This window comes from Piliocolobus tephrosceles, chromosome 1, assembly GCF_002776525.5.
Source record: "Piliocolobus tephrosceles isolate RC106 chromosome 1, ASM277652v3, whole genome shotgun sequence".
NCBI lineage: Eukaryota > Metazoa > Chordata > Mammalia > Primates > Cercopithecidae > Piliocolobus > Piliocolobus tephrosceles.
Window position 1 is genome coordinate 109,971,615 of NC_045434.1, and position 19,973 is coordinate 109,991,587.

The window sequence follows — 19,973 nt, forward strand, 5'->3', positions numbered from 1 at the left end:
ATCACTTTAAAACCAAATTTTCCTCTATGGATCAATTAACTTGTTCCTATTATTATCCACACTTCTCAAAAATGCAGATTATACTTAGTTAGTTCCACTTCCTCCCATCCCAATAATTTCTAATTTTATTCTGAACTGGCTTCTTCCTGTTTCATTACCTTCATTAATGTCACCCTAACATCCTAACGAATACTTTAAAAATCTTTTTAAAGTATCATATACATACAGAGAAGTGCTTAAGTGTTCACCGCAAAGAACGATCACATCGCGAATACATCTAGGTGTCTACCACCTGGTTAAGAAATAGGACATGACCAGCATTCTAGACAGAAACGCTATGGTATTCTCCCAGTCATTATTTCCTCCTTTCTCCCTAAAGGTAACGCCATCCTGACCTCTCATACCGTAGATTAATTTCACCTGTTTTAAACTTTATATAAATGGACCCTTACATAATGTACTCTTCTGTGTCTGGCTTTTCTCAACATGATGTTTGTGCAATGTAGCCATGTTATTGCACGCAGCTGTTATTTATTTATCTCGACCTGGAGATGGTCGAGGGGCTAAAGCAGTTGCAAAGGGAGAGGTGGAGGGATTGGAGAGGTGTGAGGACTGAAAACTCTGTCTCTTTTGGGATTCGTTTGGGGCCACCTGGAAGACGGTGATTTCAGCCAGGACACACGCTTTTGCGGAGTGCAGGGGGTTCGCTAAGTCAAGCCTCCCCGGGAGCCCCACGGAGGGTGGGAACGAGGTGGCGCCGCCCAGTCCCGGACGCGCGTCGAGCGCCCTCTGCCACCCCAAGCAGCCCTGCCCAGGGCGAGGGCAGAGCGGGCCCGCCCAGGTGCGCCCAGGGGTTGGGCCGGAGCCCGGAAGGTGCGCCGCGCCGCCCCGAACCTGTCCCCTAGGCCTCCCCCCGCGTGAAAGTGAAAGTGTCGGACCCGAGGAGGTCAAGGATAGGGGGGCGGGGCCAGCGCGGAGCTGGGAGCGGGCGCCGGGCACTCGAGGGGCCATGGATGGGCTCGGCCGCCGCCTTCGAGCCAGCCTGAGACTGAAGCGCGGCCATGGGGGTTAGTGCCGGCCGGGGAGAGCGCGCGGGGACGGCGTGGGCACCGGGGAGCAGGGGCTAGGGCCGGCGGCTGGGGCCCAGGGGAGGGCGGCACGGGGCGTCGAGATCCGGGAGCAGTTGGAGGGGGACTCAGGAGGCTGCGCCGGGGCAGGTGAGCGGGAGGGAGCGCGGGGAGAGGGGAAGAGAGTCAGGTGGGGGCGGGGGCGGGACACGACGGTGAGGCCAGGCCTGCGGGGGCGAGGGGGAGGCGGCGGGACACAGGAAACCGTTGTGGGGCCCCGGGGCCACGTGTCCTTCCATCCAGGAAGCTTGTGGTGCAACCGCAGTGTGCCTGAAAGCGCCCCGGTTGTGGCGCTCCCAGAGGCACTGGGTCAGCTCCCGGCGTGCCCGCCGCCCCACCCCATCTCGCCGCCCTGGGACTCCTCCGTGGCCTTTGCCCAGTTCCTTGGAGCCAGCGCCCCTGCCCCTGCCCCGCAGATAGCCACCGGCCACAAACACAGGTCTCCTCGATGACGTTACCACCCCCACCCACCTGCGGCCAAGTGCCCTTCAGAGCGTGGCCTCCAGCGGAGCGGCGGTAGAACCTGCACAGCTGCTGCTTTCCAGCCTGTCGCCCAGACAGGGCACCCCTTCCCTTTCCCTCAGCCCCGCAACAGTGAAATGGACATAATTCCCCCGTCCAGGATTATGGGGATTAAACTAGAAGCCAACTGCTAATTTAAAGCAGCAGCTGCTTTTCTTTCTTAGCAGAGCCCTGGGGTTGGAAGGAGAGCAGTTAGAAATTCACTCATTTATTCATTCCTTCCGCAAATATTTGTGTGGCTTACCACTAGCCAGTCCTATGGCTGAGCAGCCATGACCCTTAGATACTTTGCCTAGAGGTCCTACCGTCTGAAGAGCAAAGAGTGGATTAGAAAGTGAGCAGGGGCCATTCCCAGACAGCCTGCCCTTTCCAACATTGGCACACCAAGGAGGCCAAGTGAGTCCCTCTCTTAGCCCAAGCCCCAGAGTTGGGAGGACCTCAGGGAGTGAGGTCAGTGCGCCCTTCTTTGAACTGCAGTGACCTCTGAGTGTTCTGTTCTTCATCCTGTTGCCATTCCTCCTGCCACACCCTGCTCCTTCCCCCTTTGCAGTGTCCTCTCTAGACACAGATCTCCGATATCTGGCCATTCCAGCTGCACCATCAGGGAGAGGTCAGAAACCACAGTTTGGGGCAGAGGCCTGGGACCATGCAGTGGTGGGAGCAGAAGGCAGGATGAGGCTAACATTCTCTCTTCTCTGGAGAGCACTGGCCTGGTCTGTCCTCGTCTTCCCAGACCCTGTGTGAATGGAAGGGGTTTGCCCCCTGCAGCCCAGAGGAGACATTCCAGTTGTTCCCATCCACCTCTGCCCCAACACCAGGCACTTCCTGATTGTGCCTGGAGGAGCTTCCTGATACTGAGGAACTGTAAGAACTGAGGCCTAATACTTTTCTGGCCAGGAGTGTGTGTCCTGTTCATCTTCCATACCATCCTCCACCTGCCTGGGGATTCTCCCCCTTCCTCTTTGCCTTTCTGGCCCCAGGACAGTTGCGTATTAGGAGTGTGTGTGCGTGTGTGTGCGTGTGTGTGTGTGTGTATCCTGGTGACAAGGAGTGATGTGGTGGTGGTCCTGGCTTGACAGCACCTGAGCTGGAAGGGATGGGCCAGCTTCCCAGATCAAGGTTCCGGAAGGTCCTCTCACCTATATTCTGGACAGATCTGGGACTTCAGTCAGGTGTCAGGGAGAGGCTTTCTGGTGGAGGAACAAGTGTAACCAGATTCCTGACTTCCCTAGAAAGGGTGGCTCCCTCCTCAACTAAAACTCAGGATAATAATTCCTTTCTAGGGCACTGGAGATTAAATGAGATACCTTATATGAAACATGAGTTTGATGGAGGTTACTTTTCTCTTATGCTTTTCTCTCCTGTGGATAACCCCTTTTGAAAGAGGGGAGAAAACAGTCTTTTGCTGCATTTCTTGGGCCTCATCCCAAAAGTCTAATTACTTTCTTTTGTCAATGATTTCTTAATTTTGCTATTCTCTTGGCTTTCCTGATAAAGCAGAAGAAAATGATCTGAAAATGCAGCCCAAAAGATTTAGGGAAAGGCATAATTTCATTAGAATCTGGAAATGTCAGTGATAAGATTCTGTTTCTCAATGTCCTTTGAAAACCTCTGTGGGATATTTGATGTCAAATGCATCCAGAAGGCAGGAGCATGGATGTGGAGCTTTCCTAATCCCCATTCCCAACAAATCCTGCCAATTTTAATAGCCTTTGAATTACTTTATGCCTCAGTGTCCCCATCTGTATCAGGAAGATGCTAGTTCCTTAGACAGGTGGTAAGGCTTGTGCAACAAGTCTGTGTAGCTTGCAAGTAAGGTGTGGTGCCAGCCAGCTCCAAGTGTTCTGGTTTGCTCTTCTCACCCATTACAGCATTTGCACATCTTTCTTTACTGTAAATGAGTTTGGCCATAAGTCCTGGCTTTTACTAGTCCCACAGAGCCAGGTCTAGAGCTCTTAGAAGCAAAGCAGCTGTGTTCCCTATCCTAGCACCCCACTCTCTTCCAGAAGGCTTATTCTTATTCTTAGTAGGAGTGGCAAACACTGGCGCCAACCCCTTTTGCCCCCTGCTTTCCCTTTGAGACAGCTTCCTGGCAAAAGCCTTCTCTGCATTTACTCATTCAGGGGTTTCTGTGAGAATCCAAGGTGATTTTTTGCTATTCCTTCTCTCTTACCTAGTCTCCAGACACAGCAGTGGGCTAGCAGCTCTGCCTGGAGCTTGGGCAGTACAGCTGACCTGGCCTGATCCAGAGGAAGGCTGAGCAGGTGTGGGGGTTGGGCGGAGATCACCTGGATGTTTTCCACTGCCACAGAATCACTCTCAGGCTGCTGGTGCAGTCAGTCCCCTACCTTGAGCTGGGGACAGTCTCCTGAGCTAGTGCTTCCTATTTGAGAAGAGGGACTCTGCTGGAACCCTGGAAAGAGTGCCAGTGACAGAACTCTCCAGCGGGTGAAATTCACCGTTGTAGCTATTTCCAAAATATCATGAACTCTGGGCTTAGAGATGGGTTTTGCTCTTCATTGCACCATCAGGAAAGGAGGCTATTGGATATTGACTTCCAGAACTCTTTCTTTTGTTGTAAGAATTAATCTCTTTGGATAATTATTAGGCCAAGTCTATTTATCTCAATCAGGAGAGGACAGTGGCATCCCGGCTGCAGAGAGTGTTTGGGCATGTGCTCTAGGTTGGGAAGTCCTGGAAGTTCTAGAATTCAGCAGGTGGCCTTGCTGGGGTTTTTGACTTCCATTGACCAAGTTGAGAAGTGAAAGGTCAGCAATCTAAGTGATGGAGATATAGGATCCCTATCCTGAGACCAGCCAGTTTCCACTGCCCACAGTCTGATGCTATCCACTGTTGTCCACTGTTCTAAGATTGTAAATAAACTCTCTGCACAATCTGCAGCCCAGATTCAAAACCCTTGGCCCAGGAGTAGCCAGACCTTTCTGGCTTCTTTCAGCTAGAGGTGTTTGCTCTTGACCTTTTCTCTCGCCACACCCTGAGGCTCTTGGGAGGAGCTGAGATCTGCACTGCCGTGCCAGGATGCTGACTCTGTTGGTGCTGGCTGCTGCTGCCTTCCTGGGTCCCGTCACATCCTTCTTGCTCAACTAGGTTGAGTGCACAGGATGGAAACTTCTCTCCCCTCTCTGGAAGACAGCGCGTGGCTTGGCTTCACGGAGTTGTGGCTGGAGACTGAAGCAGCCCCTTTCTCAGGCTTTCTGTCACCAGTCTGTCTGTGTTAGGGGAGTGGGGAGTCCGCTCTGTCCTGAAGGCCCAGAGATGGAAGGACAAGTGGTAGGCCGGGTGTTCAGGCTCTTCCGACGTCGAGCAGGTCAGGACTGGACTGCCCACTTCCTTGTTTTTAGGGTGACCCTCTTAGGCGGGACTGTTTCTTCTTTGAAATACTCCTTCCTCCTCTTACTTTATATCTCGGCCCATGTGACTGGGCCAGGCGGCTTCCTCTGTTGGTTTTTAAGAGCTGGTCATGCCCTCTGTGGGGCTAGTGTGGTCACAGTCACATGCCCTTTGTGCCTGTTCTTATTCACTTAGTATGAACTAAACTCTCAGGCCATATTGTTCCAGGACTGCCAGAAGCACCCGACAGGTTAGGCAGTGTCTGTGGTACCCTGGGGCCCTGGCCTCCATGTGGCCTCTCCAGCACATTTCCGTGGCTTCCGCGTCAGTGTTTTCTTTCCTCTGCTTGGTTCCCCATGGTTTCAAGTCTACCAGGGCAGGTGTGGAAACTGCCCATTTGGCCCTGATCCTGAGTGACTGGTGGTGCTGGCCAGTATCCAGGTATCTCAGCATTGGCAAGGCGGCCTTGAGGTGTGGAGGTCATCCAGATTCTCACAGACTCCACTCTAGGAATGGATCAATGAGATTATACTAAATGGGCTCTGGTGTCTTGGTTTCAGGACCGCCCCAGGACAATTCGGGGGAAGCTTTAAAGGAACCAGAAAGGGCCCAGGAGCACTCTTTGCCCAACTTTGCTGGGGGGCAGCACTTCTTTGAATATCTTCTTGTGGTTTCTCTCAAAAAAAAGCGTTCACAGGATGATTACGAGCCTATAATCACCTACCAATTTCCCAAGGTAAGGACTGAAGGAGGGGCAGGGCCAGTCAGAGGACTGGGGTGTTTGGAAGGTGGTAGGGGTGGGTGTTCTACCTCCTTCTCCCCACCCTACCAGGGCTTGAGCCTGGAGCTGCCCTGAGCTCTGAGCTCGCTGCTTTCCATTTCCTTCTTAGCACAGCTCCAGTTCTCTGTTATCACCCACAGAATCTAGGTCTAACTTCTTTGTGAGGGACTGACCTAGGCTTCCTAGCAGGGAAACTAGGCTAGATATTTTGCCTTTTAGGGGACCTCATAGATCTTCCAAATCCCATTTTCAGTCACCCTTCTCTGTAGAGAAGTTTACCTTCTGCCAGACCTCCTAGAATAAATCCCCTCTCTGGGATGTGTGGGAAGGAAAGAGTGGGGCAGCCATGTAACTGGTAGGCAGGCATAGCCCTCTGCCCGAGCCCAGGCATCAGACTCTTTCTTGTCTGATCCTGCACCAGGTAGAGGGGTAGGAATCCTCATTAACCCTTCTCATTAGGAGGTGTGCCAACTGAGCTGGCCGCTTCTCTTCTCTGATGTGGTGCCTCTCTGATGTTGTCCTCTCAGAGGCCTGGGTCATTTCAGGACCTTTCTATATTCAACATGGCCCTGTCCCCTTTCTATGTAGATCCTCAGTACTGAGGTCGAACTCAAGCTTATGTCGAGTTGACTGAGGAGGGGTTGTTTCAGCTTTGGAGTTGTTCCAACCAGATCCAGGATGCAAACTGTGTAGAGTGATGGGCAAAGGCACCCTTTGCCCCTATGCTAGTGGCGAAGCTTATCCCTAGACTGCTTTAGAGCCTCAAAGGAAACCCACCAGCTCTGAAGCCCTCTCCTCCTACCTCTGCCCCCAGCTTCACATCCACTTGTCTTTTCCTTTTCCTTATAGCGGGAGAACCTGCTTCGGGGTCAGCAGGAGGAGGAGGAGCGGCTACTCAAAGCTATCCCCTTGTTCTGCTTCCCAGATGGGAATGAGTGGGCATCACTCACTGAGTATCCCAGGTAATTGCTCAGCCTTGGGCAAGGGTATTGGATTTGGAGAGAAGGAACACGTGTGAGTTCTGTGGCTCCTGTAGCCTCCCTCACTGTTGTCATTTGTTGATTTTCAGCCCAGGAGTGTAATCGATTCATTTGAAAACATCTGGCCTGGGGTCCCTCAAGGCCAAGGATATTAGCTATCAGTTTGACCAGTCACTTCTGTCCAAAGAGCCAGATTCTCCCACCTGTCTTAGAAGCAATAGTTTCTGCTTTTAATTCTGCTATTGGCCCAAGCTAGACTTAGCAGAAAGCAGTTAGCCTCTAAGAAGGCGATGTAGCAAAGACCTTTCTAGCATGAGCCCTGGAATTCGACTGCTTGAGCTTTGACTTCACTATTTATGAGTTGAGTGACCTTGAATAAGAAGCACCCTCTGGCCTTAGTTCCTTCATCTTCAAAGTGGGGATAATAACTGAACCTGCCTCAAAGAGTTGTTGTGACAATTAGATGAGATGATGTGTTTAGGGCTCGACACCAGTGAGCCCTTACTCCTATGATTAATCAGCAGCTCCGCTTCGCCCTCCTCTCCACCCTCTAATCCTGACCACTTTCCTGTTCTAGATCTAGTGAGCAATGCAAATCAAGCCTTGTCTGCTCTTTCTTAGGGAGACCTTCTCCTTCGTTCTGACCAATGTGGATGGGAGCAGAAAGATTGGATACTGCAGGCGCCTCTTGGTCTGTGCAGCTCAGAACTGCCCCTTCCTTTCTGCAGTCTGCTCAGCTCCATGGCTGGGCTTGTTCAAGCCTTAGCTGTAAAAGTCCAGGCTTGTTGGCAGCACTGGTTGTAGAGAAAGCACAGCCCAGGACCTTCTGCCATGCTGGTGCTCCCTCTGCAGCCCCACAAGCACGAAGACCTGATGCCCCTTCTCCCCCTGCTGGTCAGGCTCTGGTCTGTGCTCTCCCGGGCTTTTGATAACTTTCCTCTTTGTGAGAGGCTCCAAATGACTCCTCTCCCTGCTGCTCTACCCAGGCCTGCTTACCTTGGACCCTGGAGCCTCCTAGAGCAGAGGCTGGGATTTGGACAATTAGTTTCAAATCTCAGGTCTCAGGAGGATTCCCCAAGTCACCTTTACAGTGCTTTCCACCTTAGCCATTTCTTCATCTCTAAGGCACACTTGCTTCCCCTCTTTGCTGACCCCAGATTGTGTTGGCACTGAAGGCGGCAGCACTTGCCCACCAACTCACCCAGTATCCTCAAGGATTTCTCCTTTTGACCCTGGTGGCCACTCTGACCTCCCTGCTGCACCCACCATTCCCCATAAAGTCCCCCTCCCCAGCCCTCAGCCTTGTGCTCCTTCATACCCAGTTGGGAGAAACCCTTGGGGAGGCTGCAGCACTGAAGAAGCCTCTCTGTCCCTCCCCAGCCTGCCGGCCCTGGCCCCCGCCTTCCCAAAGTGTACTGCATCATCAGCTGCATCGGCTGCTTCGGCTTGTTCTCCAAGGTAGGGATGGAACAGGATTCCCCAGGGCCTGTTTGTCCTGCCCATCTTCCAGGCTCTCTCTGGCTGCCAACCCTGCCTGTGCAACCTAAGCCCTTAGTGGAGCTCTTCTCCCATAGCCAGAATCAGCTTTAAAGTACACTTGGGAAAACTGAGGCAAAGGGGCATGCACTTGACTTAAGGGAAAAGTGGAAATTGAATCTAGGGGACTGGACTCCCTGCAGCGACAGCTACTGTTCCCGCTCTAGCCAAGTAAGAAAGTAGTTGAAGTAGGACAAGGGGAAGAAACTTCTGCCCTGAGTTTCAATTTCCTCATCTGTCAAATGGATATAATAATCTCACCTTCCTATCTCACTGGGTGGTGTGAGGTATAAATGAGGTGATATATGGGAAGACTCGTTATAAAAGGCAGAGCACTGAACAAATATGAAGGAGTTATAAGACCCATTCTGACTCCTTCAAGGGGAGAAGAACAGTTGAGGTCCCCAGGAATTCTGCTGGAGCTAATTTGAGTGCCAGTGTATCGGAGTCAGGATTTGAGCAGAATCCATGGGGGCCATGTCATCCATTGGTGACCAGAAAGGACATCATTATGCTCTGACCCCAGCAGGACCTTTGGAGGAGGAAGGGAGGAAACTCTGTCAGTTTTTGCTTGGGTAAAGAATTCCGGGCGAGGTGGCGGCGCCTGTAGTCCCAGCTACTCTGGAGGCTGAGGCAGGAGAATGGCGTGAACCCGGGAGGCGGAGGTTGCAGTGAGCTGAGATCCGGCCACTGCACTCGAGCCAGGGTGACAGAGCGAGACTCCGTCTCAAGCCTGTAATCCCAGCACTTTGGGAGGCCGAGATGGGCGAATCATGAGGTCAGGAGATCGAGACCATCCTGGCTAACACGGTGAAACCCCGTCTCTACTAAAAAATACAAAAAACTAGCCGGGCGTGGTGGTGGGCGCCTGTAGTCCCAGCTACTCAGGAGGCTGAGGCAGGAGAATGGCGTGAACCCGGGAGGCGGAGCTTGCAGTGAGCTATCTGGCCACTGCACTCCAGCCTGGGCCACAGAGCAAGACTCCGTCTCAAAAAAAAAAAAAAAAAAAAAAAGAATTCCTTTGTGCAGTGTTCCTAGGGATGGAGGCAGTCTCTGACCCCGGGAATCTATAGTGGGAGTGGACAGAGTGGTACCAACAGGCTTAGGCTTCTAGCCTCCTGCTGCAACCAGCATGAGTGGACATGGTACCATCATGGGTGGTGAGTTTACCCTGGGATGACTTCCCAGGGAGGTGCTTTTATGTTGGTGTTAGGAGAGGGGAAGAATATGGATTGGTAGAGAGAGAATAAAAAGGAAGCTGGAAAAAAGCAGGTCTTACGTGGGAAATAAACTGCATAAAGATTATTTATAAATAAACTAAATAAAGATTATTTAGCATGAGCCCAGCCTCTGCCAGGGAGGGAGAGACCAGTTTGTGGAGGGCCCTAGAAGATACGTGAGGACCAGCGGAACCAGTATGGGAACATTATGACGCTCAGGGGCAGGTAGAGTCTCTACCACCTGCCCGATAGTGTCCCTTTGAGCTGTGCCTCCCGTGGTTCTTTTCTCTGCAGATCCTGGATGAAGTGGAGAAGAGACATCAGATCTCCATGGCTGTCATCTACCCGTTCATGCAGGGCCTCCGAGAGGCAGCCTTCCCTGCTCCTGGGAAGACTGTCACTCTCAAGAGCTTCATCCCCGACTCAGGCACTGAGGTGGGTTAGCACAATGGGTGAGGCCGTCCCTAGCTGGAGAGGGTAGGCATCTGTGGCACCTCTTACCACTGTTCTTCCATTAACCAGGTGAAGGTACAGAGAAACTGAGCCAGATGGGGACTAGGACTTGGTTAGAATGAACAAAGCTGAAATCAAGCCCAGATTTTCTGATCCTTCTAACTTGATACCCACAAGCACCTAGTTACTGCTCAAGCCACCAAGACTTTTATTTATAATAAACAAACCATGTAAGTTGAGGCTTCTGGTGCTATAAGGGACTGTTCCCTCAGCCCCCAGACTGCCAGCTGCCCCCACCCCCACTCCACTCTCCTTTGTTTGTCCTGTCTCTACCTTACAGCCTCCATCTGTGCATTTCTTATCATGCATCCCCACCCCCGAGTCTCCACCCATGCATGGGGGAATGCTATTGTTTTAAGGCACCAAGCACACTGAGGCAGCAGGTAGAACACTGTTCTAAGAATTCCAGTCCTGACCCCTGGAACTCTGAATAGTCTCTGTGCCCCTTTGAAACTTGGCTTCCCCACAGGAAAATAAGGGGAGAGGCTAGAAACTTTCACTTTCTAGAAAAATTAGTACTGAATGCTTGCTGTGTGCCAAACTATACCATTTTCTGGGAATACAGTGGTGACCAAAATGAATGTGGTCCCTGACCTTTTGGAGCTATAAGTCCACTGGGGAAGACAGATGTTAAATCAACACACCAGTGCATGTTGAATTAGAAATTATGTAATGGATGAAAGGAAAAAAAAAACAAAAAACAGGGTGCTACGTAAGAAGAAGATGGGAAAGTATCACACGGCCAAGGGGGGGCCTCTGTGACCTGAAGGAAGGTAAGAATGAAGGGAGCAGAGCAGTGCAGGAGGAGGGCCCCCACAGTGAAGGCTGCAGGCAGAAAAGATAGAATTGCTCAAGGAACAGAAGCCCATGTGCTGAAGCGCAGTGAGAGAGGGGTGTGTGCTCAGGGAGGCGAGTGAGGGAGGGTGCGGGACGTTATGGGCCACACTCGAGATCACGTCAGCGCTGTCCTCCAGCCAATTAGCAGGGGAAAGAGAGACAGGGTCAGATTCACTCCTGGGGGAAGGAATAGAGACTGGTAGAGGCCCAGCACTCCGGGGTCTGCACGATCTTGCAGTGTAGTGACGCCTTCTCTCTCTCTGGTTTCCCCACAGTTCATTTCACTGACACGGCCCCTGGACTCCCACCTAGAACATGTGGATTTTAGTTCTCTATTGCACTGTCTCAGTTTTGAACAGATACTTCAGATCTTTGCCTCTGCCGTGCTGGAGAGAAAAATCATCTTCCTGGCGGAAGGTCTCAGGTGGGCCCGGCCCCTGAACTGCTCACCTGAACTGCCCAGCATCCCTGAGTTCAAGGGAACAGACTGGAGGGTATCCAAGGAAAATGGGCTGTAGGGCCCATGTGCCCACCCTTCTGTTTCTAGCTCCTTGTTCTTTAAACCAAGAGAAACAGCTGTTTTGAACCACCCCCACTGCCTCTTCCTCCACACAGGACTGCTGCCTGGGCCTGAGGAATGCTCCTGACTTAGCTAAGGGAAGGACGGGAAGTATTCCTGGGACAGCCCAGGTGGGACCAGTTAGGGTGGATGTAGACATGATTCTGCCCTTGCAAGGCTGAGGGAGGGTGGAGAACAGGGCAGGAGGTAGATACTCATTCAACAAACATTTATTCTGTGTCAACTGTTTGCCAGATGCCAAACATTGGGAAATACAAACTTCCCTTTACCTGAAGGGGATGCAGAATTATATAGTGGTTGAAAGCACAGGGATTGAAATCAGCAGAATTAGGAGGTCTAAATCCAGTTCTTCTACCTTTAGCTATGAGGTTCCCCTTAAGTTAGTTTGTTAACTTCTTGAAAATGGAAATAATGATTGTCATTACCTCATAAGGTTGTGGTGAGGATTAAATGAAATAATGCACATTAGGTACCTAACACCCTGCCAAGCACATATTGCTGAATGCTAGCTGCTATCCTTAAGTTCACAGTTGAGTATATCCCTGTGTGTAGTGGAAGCAGGGTACTATTGTGCCATAGTCTCTACATCTTAGGGGCTTCAGATCTGAGAAGGACATGGGGAGACGTAATAGAATGGAGAATGAAAAAAGTCATAAAACAGTAGGGGTGGGGTGGACCTTCTATTCATATCTGGGGAGGCAGAGAACCAACGATTTTAGGTTAAAATCCTGCTTTTATCTTTTAGGGAAGAAAAGGATGTTGGGGACTCAATAGCAGTCAGAGGGTCAGGTGAATGTCATGGGTTTCAGAGGAAAGGAAACTTGGGCAAGCAGTGGGGTCTTTGTGTTGAAGATTCTGTAAAAATGGGTGATAACCAAAAAGGAACTAGTTGTAGGTAATCCTTGAAGGGAGTGGCATCATATTTTGCTTTGGAAATAGCTCTTTCACGCCCAGTCCTGAATGGAAACCAGAAGTTCCTGTGTGGCTAGAGCTGGGATTCTGCCTTTCCTCCTCAGATCAGTGTTTGGAAAGTGGAGGTTGGCAGGATTTACCTCTCAGACGTTTACTTTCTTCAGGGAAATCCTACCACTCCCCACTTCCTTCCCACACTGAGTTTTTCAGCTCCCTGAAGCTTAGCCAGGGAGGGGACTTCCAGTCAGCTAGCCTCTCAGAGACTCAATTTTGCTAATTCAGGAAGTGCTAGCTTGAAACCCAGAATTGAAACAAGGATTCCCGCATCTGTGCTTTTATTGGCCTTGACTTTGAGGCAATTTGGCTGGAGGAAAGAGCCATGAAAGCCAGGGGAGAAATGAGAAGACAGAGAGTGGGACTTTGTGTGTGTGGTGGCGAGAGGAGTAGGGTCCAAGTTGTGACTTGGGCAGGAGTGACGAGAAATGCTTCACTGGAAAGTCTTGAGGAGCCACCTTTGTGGGACTTTCCGTGTAGGAATTGCTGGGCAGAGGTTCTTAGAACCTGGGAATTTCCCAAGCTACTCAGGCAGCAACCTGGTAATCTTTAATACCCTTGAGTGCCCAGAGGGGGCTGTGTGGGGGCAAAGGCTGGGGGTGAGGTTGGATAGACATAGGGAGGTAAAAAGGCTTTGCCTCTCGGCCGAGCCTCCAGTGCTTACTTAGATGTTTGTTTCTTAACTACACTGTGAATTCCTTAAAAGCAGGGTCAGTGTCTCGCTCTTCCTGGTATCCACATCTGTGGGGTATGCTCACAGTTGTGAGCACAGGCTGGGGGCTCAATCAGTTATCTCCTTGAATGAAAGCAACTCTTCTTCCCTCTTCTCTTCAGAGTCACTTTTATTTTTGGTCAGTAGTAAGTTGAGAAGACTAACTGGGAAAAGAAGGGTCAAATCGAGGTCCCCCTCTTGATAGTGAAGCCTAGGCCTCTCTAGTTTCTGTCCCTCTCTCCCAGCAATGTACATTCAAGCTCTGTGACCAGCATGGCCCCCAGACTTGCCTTTCTGCCATGGGCACGGGCAGCACTGCTGTAGCTGCTGTTGGTTGGTGGTGGGCGATGACAGGTGTGTAGCATGGAGGTTGTAGGGGCCTCCTGACTCTCATCCTCTGTGCTCTGTCCCAGCACCCTGTCTCAGTGCATCCATGCTGCTGCCGCACTGCTCTACCCCTTCAGCTGGGCGCACACCTACATCCCTGTTGTCCCTGAGAGCCTTCTGGCCACCGTCTGCTGCCCCACCCCCTTCATGGTTGGAGTACAGATGCGCTTCCAGCAGGAGGTCATGGACAGCCCTATGGAAGAGGTATGATGTGGCAAGAAGAGTGCATGATTTGGAGCCAGGTAGACTGGGATTCAGATCCCAGCTCTGCTGCTTACAGCTGTGTGATTAGAGGCAAGTTACCGTACCTCTGTAAGTCTGAGCTTTCTCATCTCTAAAATGGGGATAACAGTGTTCACTTCCTAAGGATTCTGGGGGAAACCACCTGCATAGAGCTCCTAACCTGGCACCCGACACACAGTTGATGCTCAATAAAAGCAGGCTCCCTTCCGAAGGCTTTCCCTTTAGGCATAAGGGGCAGCGGATAGCTTATTCAGGGGTGATCAGACTGTTCTATGCCAGCTGACCCTGATGAGCAGTCTTCGGGGTGTCCCATCTCATCCAAATGGATGACACAGCTGGTCTATACAACACACACCCCATTGGAATGTACTTGAATTCCTTGGAAATGAGCTAATGTGGCCCTCTGGCAAACTGAGTCTTAAGAATGCAGCAAGTCATCTTTCGGAGTAGCTCAGAGCTAAGTTGGTTAATGAGCATATAGGTCTGAATCCTTTTTCATTTTGTTAGCTTCTTACATCTTGGCAGTGCCCCAGACAAACCAGAGGACTCAGTTGTGAAAATGGGCATTAAAAGCATAAATCTATCCCCACTGTTGGAAAAATAACTCAAAGCATGCGCTTTAGAGTGGTCAGTAGGGACTTTCAAAAGATAGCATGTTCCTATATCTTAAGCCAGAAGAGGGACTTGGGAATATCTGCCCTGGCCATAACCATTGACTCATTCCAAGAGATTACTGAGCTCCAGACACTTATCCAAGGCCACACAGACAACAGTGGAACCTAGCACAAATAAAACCATATCCCCTCCTATAGAAACTATTGCTGGGAAGTAAAGAAGGCTGTGTTTCCTTTCTTTGCTCCACTAGCCCCTCATCCTTCCTTAGGAGGACTGCTGAGTACACATGCCCTTTGAACCAGCCTTAGCTTTGTGACTAACTGGGACAAAGTATTAGCCCCATGTTTAGCAATAAACATTTAAATGTCCCAACCCCAGAAGTTATGAAACTTCCTGACTCTGCAGCTCCAGCTCCCTGGAAGCCGTGGCTCCTCTCCCGATGGCCATTCAGACTCTGGCTTTTGGTAAGGGATTACTCCACAGACAATAATATGCCCAAATACTGGAAAGAGTTCTGGGAACAATCTTGAAAAACAAATTATTTATATACACACTTTCCTCCCAGTCCCTCAAAGGAACAGTCTTCCCTCCATGAAGGCATCTGAGCCTATGTATACAAGTGGTTTCAGGCCTGGACTAGTTCAACTTTTCTCCCCTGACGACAGATAATTACAGTGCATGCTCTATTTTTTGGCATACTTTCCACTCTCTTTCCTTGTATTTGGAAGAAGGGACAATGGAGGGATCATTCTCTCTATTGTCAAGACCAAGGGTCGCAAATGGAAAAGAGAGGCCCAGCAGGCATTTAAATGACCAACACATGATTTGGGAAATTACGGTAAACTGGTGGGAACATTCCCTGCCTAAAGCAGGCAACTGCTACTCAGTTCCATCTGAGTGTTGTCCTTTAGAAATGTGGGCCCAGTGTTAGATCTCCTGACTTTTCAGGAGAAGCCCCAAATCCAAATTTTTTGTGAGATAGTCCAGTTTAAATATTGGAAACCAAATCAATTATTTAAAAATACTGTAAGGATCAAAGAAACAGATCTGCTGGTTGGAATCAGCCAGCAGGGTGCCTATTTGTAATCTCTGGTCTAGACTGAAGGCTCCCTGGGCAGTTCCAGCCCTGTGCTTATCTTACCTGAGGACTGTAGACACATGGTCTCCTCACTTCCTTTCCTTTCCTCTTCCTGTTGACCCTGGGCTCATTTCTTTCCTTTGCTGTTTCCTGCTGGAAGGCCCAAAGCTGTGAGGGAGTTTTTCTTTTTTTTTTTTTTTTTTTTGAGATGGAGTCTCGCTCTGTCACCCAGGCTGAAGTACAGTGATGTGATCTCTGCTCACTGCAAGTTCTGCCTGCCGGTTTACGCCATTCTCCTGCCTCAGTCTCCAGAGTAGCTGGGACTACAGGTGCCTGCCATTACGCCCGGCTAATTTTTTGTATTTTTAGCAGAGACGGAGTTTCACCGTGTTAGCCAGGATGGTCTTGATCTCCTGACCTTGTGATCCACCCGCCTCGGCCTCCCAAAGTGCTGGGATTACAGGAGTGAGCCACTGTGCCCGGCGGGAGTTTTTCTAATAGAAAATTGTACATAAGTTGTTGCAAGCATGAAAAAAAATAAAAAGATGTTGGTCTCTGTTCTAGAGAGCAGGGAGTTGAAGGGGAATCATAGAGAGAGGAATGTAATCTCAAGAATATCAGTCTAGGCTTGGAAAAAAGTTGGTTCTCTTATTAGCAGTATAGTGTGACCTCGGGAAGCTTCTTTGGGTCTGTTTCCTCATCTTCAAAATGGAGATGGTATCTGCCTCACAAGACTGTTGCTTAAGATCAAATGTGTAAAGCACTTATGTGAGCAATCTACTAAATGCTCCAGGTAGAAGCAATTTCTGCAATGTTTTACTAAGGGAGTGACTGGCTGTGATTTCTCCATCTTGTATTTCCCCTCTACCTGAGCTCTTTCTCCTTCTCCCTTCCTACAAACAGTCATACTCTTCCCTCAGGAAGGGAACTGAGATTTCCAGAAGGGAATGGTGAGAAAGGAGAATGCTAGACAGGAAATCAGAACTGAAGATATTGATTTTGTTGCTACCTGGGCTGAAAGATACAGCCACAGGCAGAAATCAAGATGGTAAATCCTCTAGAGGTCTATGAAGAAAGGGGACCAGAGAAAGCCAGTCTATGTTTATTTCAGGTCCTGCTGGTCAATCTTTGTGAAGGAACCTTCTTAATGTCGGTAAGTATCTGGGTTCAGATCCCCTGCAGGGCTACCACCAACTCTACCACTCTAGTTTCCACTTACTTAAACAAACATTAAGTTCTTTGTTGAGTGAGAATCTGTGCTAAAAAGACTGCATCTCTCTCAAGGAGCCCATGGACATAAAACACAGATGACTTCACTATAAGACAATCAGTGATAGTGCCTTTTAAGCAAGGGATATAAATCAAGTACCACCGGGGTGGAGAGGATTCCTTGCTAATGTCTAGAGTCAAACTAAAGGCCAAGAAACAGCTTGTGTTGTTTCTGTCCCATGTGGCTGATTATTTGTGGGTGGAGTAGGGGTGTAGAATTCATGCCCTCCTTATGCTTTTCTGCCAACCCGCTTCACTCCACACTTCCTTCCTGCTTGACCTTGGAGCTCTGTCCTCCTCTAGGTTGGTGATGAAAAAGACATCCTGCCACCGAAGCTTCAGGATGGCATCTTAGACTCTCTCGGTCAGGGGATCAATGAGTTAAAGAGTAAGTCCTTACTCTTATTTTGGGTCTCTCCAGGGAGTGCAAGGGCGTGATTCTCAATCATTCCCTTCTAGAACTAAAATGAACTCACTCAGCAGTCCTAGAACCAGCCCTAGAGGCCTAGAACCTAGGGCAAGTCTGAATTTGTGATTGTATTCTTCCTAAGCAATGGCAGAGAACCCATACCCAGATTGCCATTTCAGTCAGTAATTATGAACCCTACCCTACGGCTTTCCCCAGGAGCTTTCAGCCTGCATGAAAGCCACTCTTGGAGGTGAGTTTGGGTAATTTCATCCTTCTGCTACCCTCTGAGATGGCCTTTATATCTCCTGCAGCTGCAGAACAAATCAACGAGCATGTTTCAGGCCCTTTTGTACAGTTCTTTGTCAAGACTGTGGGTCATTATGCTTCCTATATCAAGCGGGAGGCAAATGGGCAAGGTCACTTCCAAGAACGACCCTTCTGTAAGGCTCTGACCTCCAAGACCAAGCGCCGATTTGTGAAGAAGTTTGTGAAGACACAGCTCTTCTCACTTTTCATCCAGGAAGCCGAGAAAAGCAAGAATCCTCCTGCAGGTAGTGACAGTCCCCATCAGTCTAAGCCCACAGAAGGTTACCTCTAGAATACAGAGGAGGGGAAAGAAAGAATATTTCTCTTTAGAAACCCACAAAATAGGTGTAGGCCAACTTTTATTAGTGGAGTTGAAATGACGTAACCCGAAACCTAAGAAAATGTCTAATGGGCTGCCATTTTGTGGAAGCTGGTTTACTCATTAGCCAACAGGACTGAGCCCTTTCCTTTGTTTCAGTCTGGAGCTAATTCCTGCTAAGTATCTATCCTCTGTTTATGGGCTCCTTTTTGGACAGAACTGAATGTTTGGATCTCCAGAAGCCTGTGAGGCCAGAGACATCCTGGCAGGGATGGGAGTATGGGGAGCAGACAGGATATTTCTGATCCTTATTCCTGAGCTCATTATAGTCTGCCTGATCAGATCAGATGCCTCTAACACCTGTATCTGAACCCACAGGCTATTTCCAACAGAAAATACTTGAATATGAGGAACAGAAGAAACAGAAGAAGCCAAGGGGAAAAACTGTGAAATAAGAGCTGTGGTGAATAAGAATGACTACAGCTACACACCATTTCTGGACTTCAGCCCCTGCCAGTGTGGCAGGATCAGCAAAGCTATCAGCCCCCCAAATCCATAACCTCACTCTGAGTCTTGGTATCCAGGTATTGCTTCAAATTGGTGTCTGACATTTGGATCCCTGGTATCGATTTCTCAGGACTTTGGAGGGCTCTGACACCATGCTCACAGAACTGGGCTCAGAGCTGCATTTTTTGCAGAGGTGACAGGTAGGAAACAGTAGTACATGTGTTGTAGACACTTGGTTAGAAGCTGCTGCAACTGCCCTCTCCCATCATTATAACATCTTCAATAGAGAACACACTTTGTGTTCGAAAGGCTCAGCCTCTCCACATGAAGAAGTCTGTGGACGTGTAAGGATGAGAGTAAAGAGGAAAATCTTATTTTTATGTGTGTCTTTGGCTTTTACTATGGGTGGAGAATGAGGAAAATAAGGCAATGAATATGAGAATCAAGTGGACTACAAGTGGAGGACCTGGCCATGGTGGTCCTGAACCTCGGGATATGTTTGGAGTGATAGAATCATGGGGGGCAGCAGCTCTACTTCTTCTAAGAGGAAGGGTAAGAGATACTGGTAAAAGCAGCAGCACCACTCGACACAGGGCATCCAAGTCCTTGGTTTGGAGTCAGGTGTGCTTTCCAGAATCCTGGGAGGAGAGGCTCTTCACTGAAAGGAAGCAGCTTCAGTCTAGAGTAATTTGAGGATATGAATTTCAGTCAACAGCAGCCTGTGAAGAACACTACATGGCTTCCATAAGTAGGTCGGTTTCCCCATCACTTTCAGTTTGCACTAGTCCTTTACCTTCAGTCTTGGACATCCTACCTCCAAATGATCTTTATTTTGAGCAGCACAGTTCAATTCTTTAGCTAAAGATGAAGGGATCTCTGCACTGACATTCTTTCCCTTTGAGAAAAGAATCAAAATTTTAAGAGTCTGAAGGAGTTTAGTGGTCACCTAGTCTCCCCTCCCTTGATACCTCTACCGATAGTTTCTACTCAAGCATTGGGAAGCTTTTTTAGAAGAATCTTATCTTCAAAGATTCTACCTTTTTAATGCGTGTATTTGTGGCCCTCAGAAGTTCCTAAATTCTGTACAAAGAACACAAAAGTTTCTGGAGGGTGGAACAGGGCATATTGAAGTTAAAGCCAATGTAATTTGCTTTTGGGAGTGCAGAGACCTACTGCAGGTGGCAGATGTCCCACTGTCCACACACCATGCTTAGCTACACTACTATTCTTCACAGCTTCTAGGAATGACATTTTTTTTTTTTTTGGTAGTTTATGGCAGTGGTGCCTAAATATGGTTGTACCTTCAAAGGTTTCAGAAAAGGAACTGGAATCCTGAGAGTCTTGTGAAAACACCCTCTAATGCCTCATCACAAATATACCAAATTATCTCCAGTGACAGGACCTGGAAATCTGTACTTTCTTAAAAGGTTCTTCAGGTAAGGTTTGCTGAGGCTTATTAGAAATATACCCTTGATTTGATGCTAATGCTGTATTTAGGGCTGAAGGATGCACACACTAAATATCTGAGTGCTTTTCAGATTCCATCTATGCTGAAAAAGAATGTAAGAGAATAAACACATTTCAATTAGCCCTCAACATCTTGCTTTAGAGCCTTAGCCCACTAAAGCCCAGTATAGTAAAGGAGAGAACACTGCACCAGGTTTCAGATCTGGATTCTAATTTTTGTTCTGAAAAATAGCAACTGACACTGGCAT

At 49.2% G+C, this 19,973-nt stretch overlaps 1 protein-coding gene across 2 annotated transcripts; it reads left to right on the plus strand.

Moving 5' to 3' along the window:
* The first annotated feature begins 830 nt into the window (after window positions 1–830).
* DENND2D (DENN domain containing 2D) lies at window positions 831–18,638 on the plus strand. 2 transcript variants are annotated; one of them, XM_023232525.1, is made up of 12 exons: window positions 831–1,067; window positions 5,561–5,736; window positions 6,631–6,743; window positions 7,383–7,452; window positions 8,142–8,219; window positions 9,812–9,952; window positions 11,143–11,291; window positions 13,539–13,716; window positions 16,560–16,601; window positions 17,021–17,105; window positions 17,438–17,677; window positions 18,130–18,638. In XM_023232525.1, exons 1-12 carry the CDS (start codon window positions 1,010–1,012, stop codon window positions 18,204–18,206), a joined length of 1,407 nt encoding a protein of 468 aa, XP_023088293.1. In that variant the 5' UTR covers window positions 831–1,009; the 3' UTR covers window positions 18,207–18,638. The 2 variants fall into 2 exon arrangements, with proteins under 2 accessions (XP_023088293.1, XP_023088294.1); XM_023232526.2 differs by lacking the exon at window positions 831–1,067 and adding an exon at window positions 4,685–4,977.
* Window positions 18,639–19,973: the final 1,335 nt, after the last annotated feature.

What these genes read in the sequence shown, in the direction of transcription:
- DENND2D (XM_023232525.1), top strand. Translation starts at nt 1,010, where the DNA reads ATGGATGGGCTCGGCCGCCGCCTTCGAGCCAGCCTGAGACTGAAGCGC. An exon ending in TCCCCGACTCAGGCACTGAG is followed by an intron (nt 9,953 to 11,142) that starts GTGGGTTAGCAC and finishes GTTTCCCCACAG; the next exon opens with TTCATTTCACTGACACGGCC. An exon ending in TGGACAGCCCTATGGAAGAG is followed by an intron (nt 13,717 to 16,559) that starts GTATGATGTGGC and finishes TGTTTATTTCAG; the next exon opens with GTCCTGCTGGTCAATCTTTG.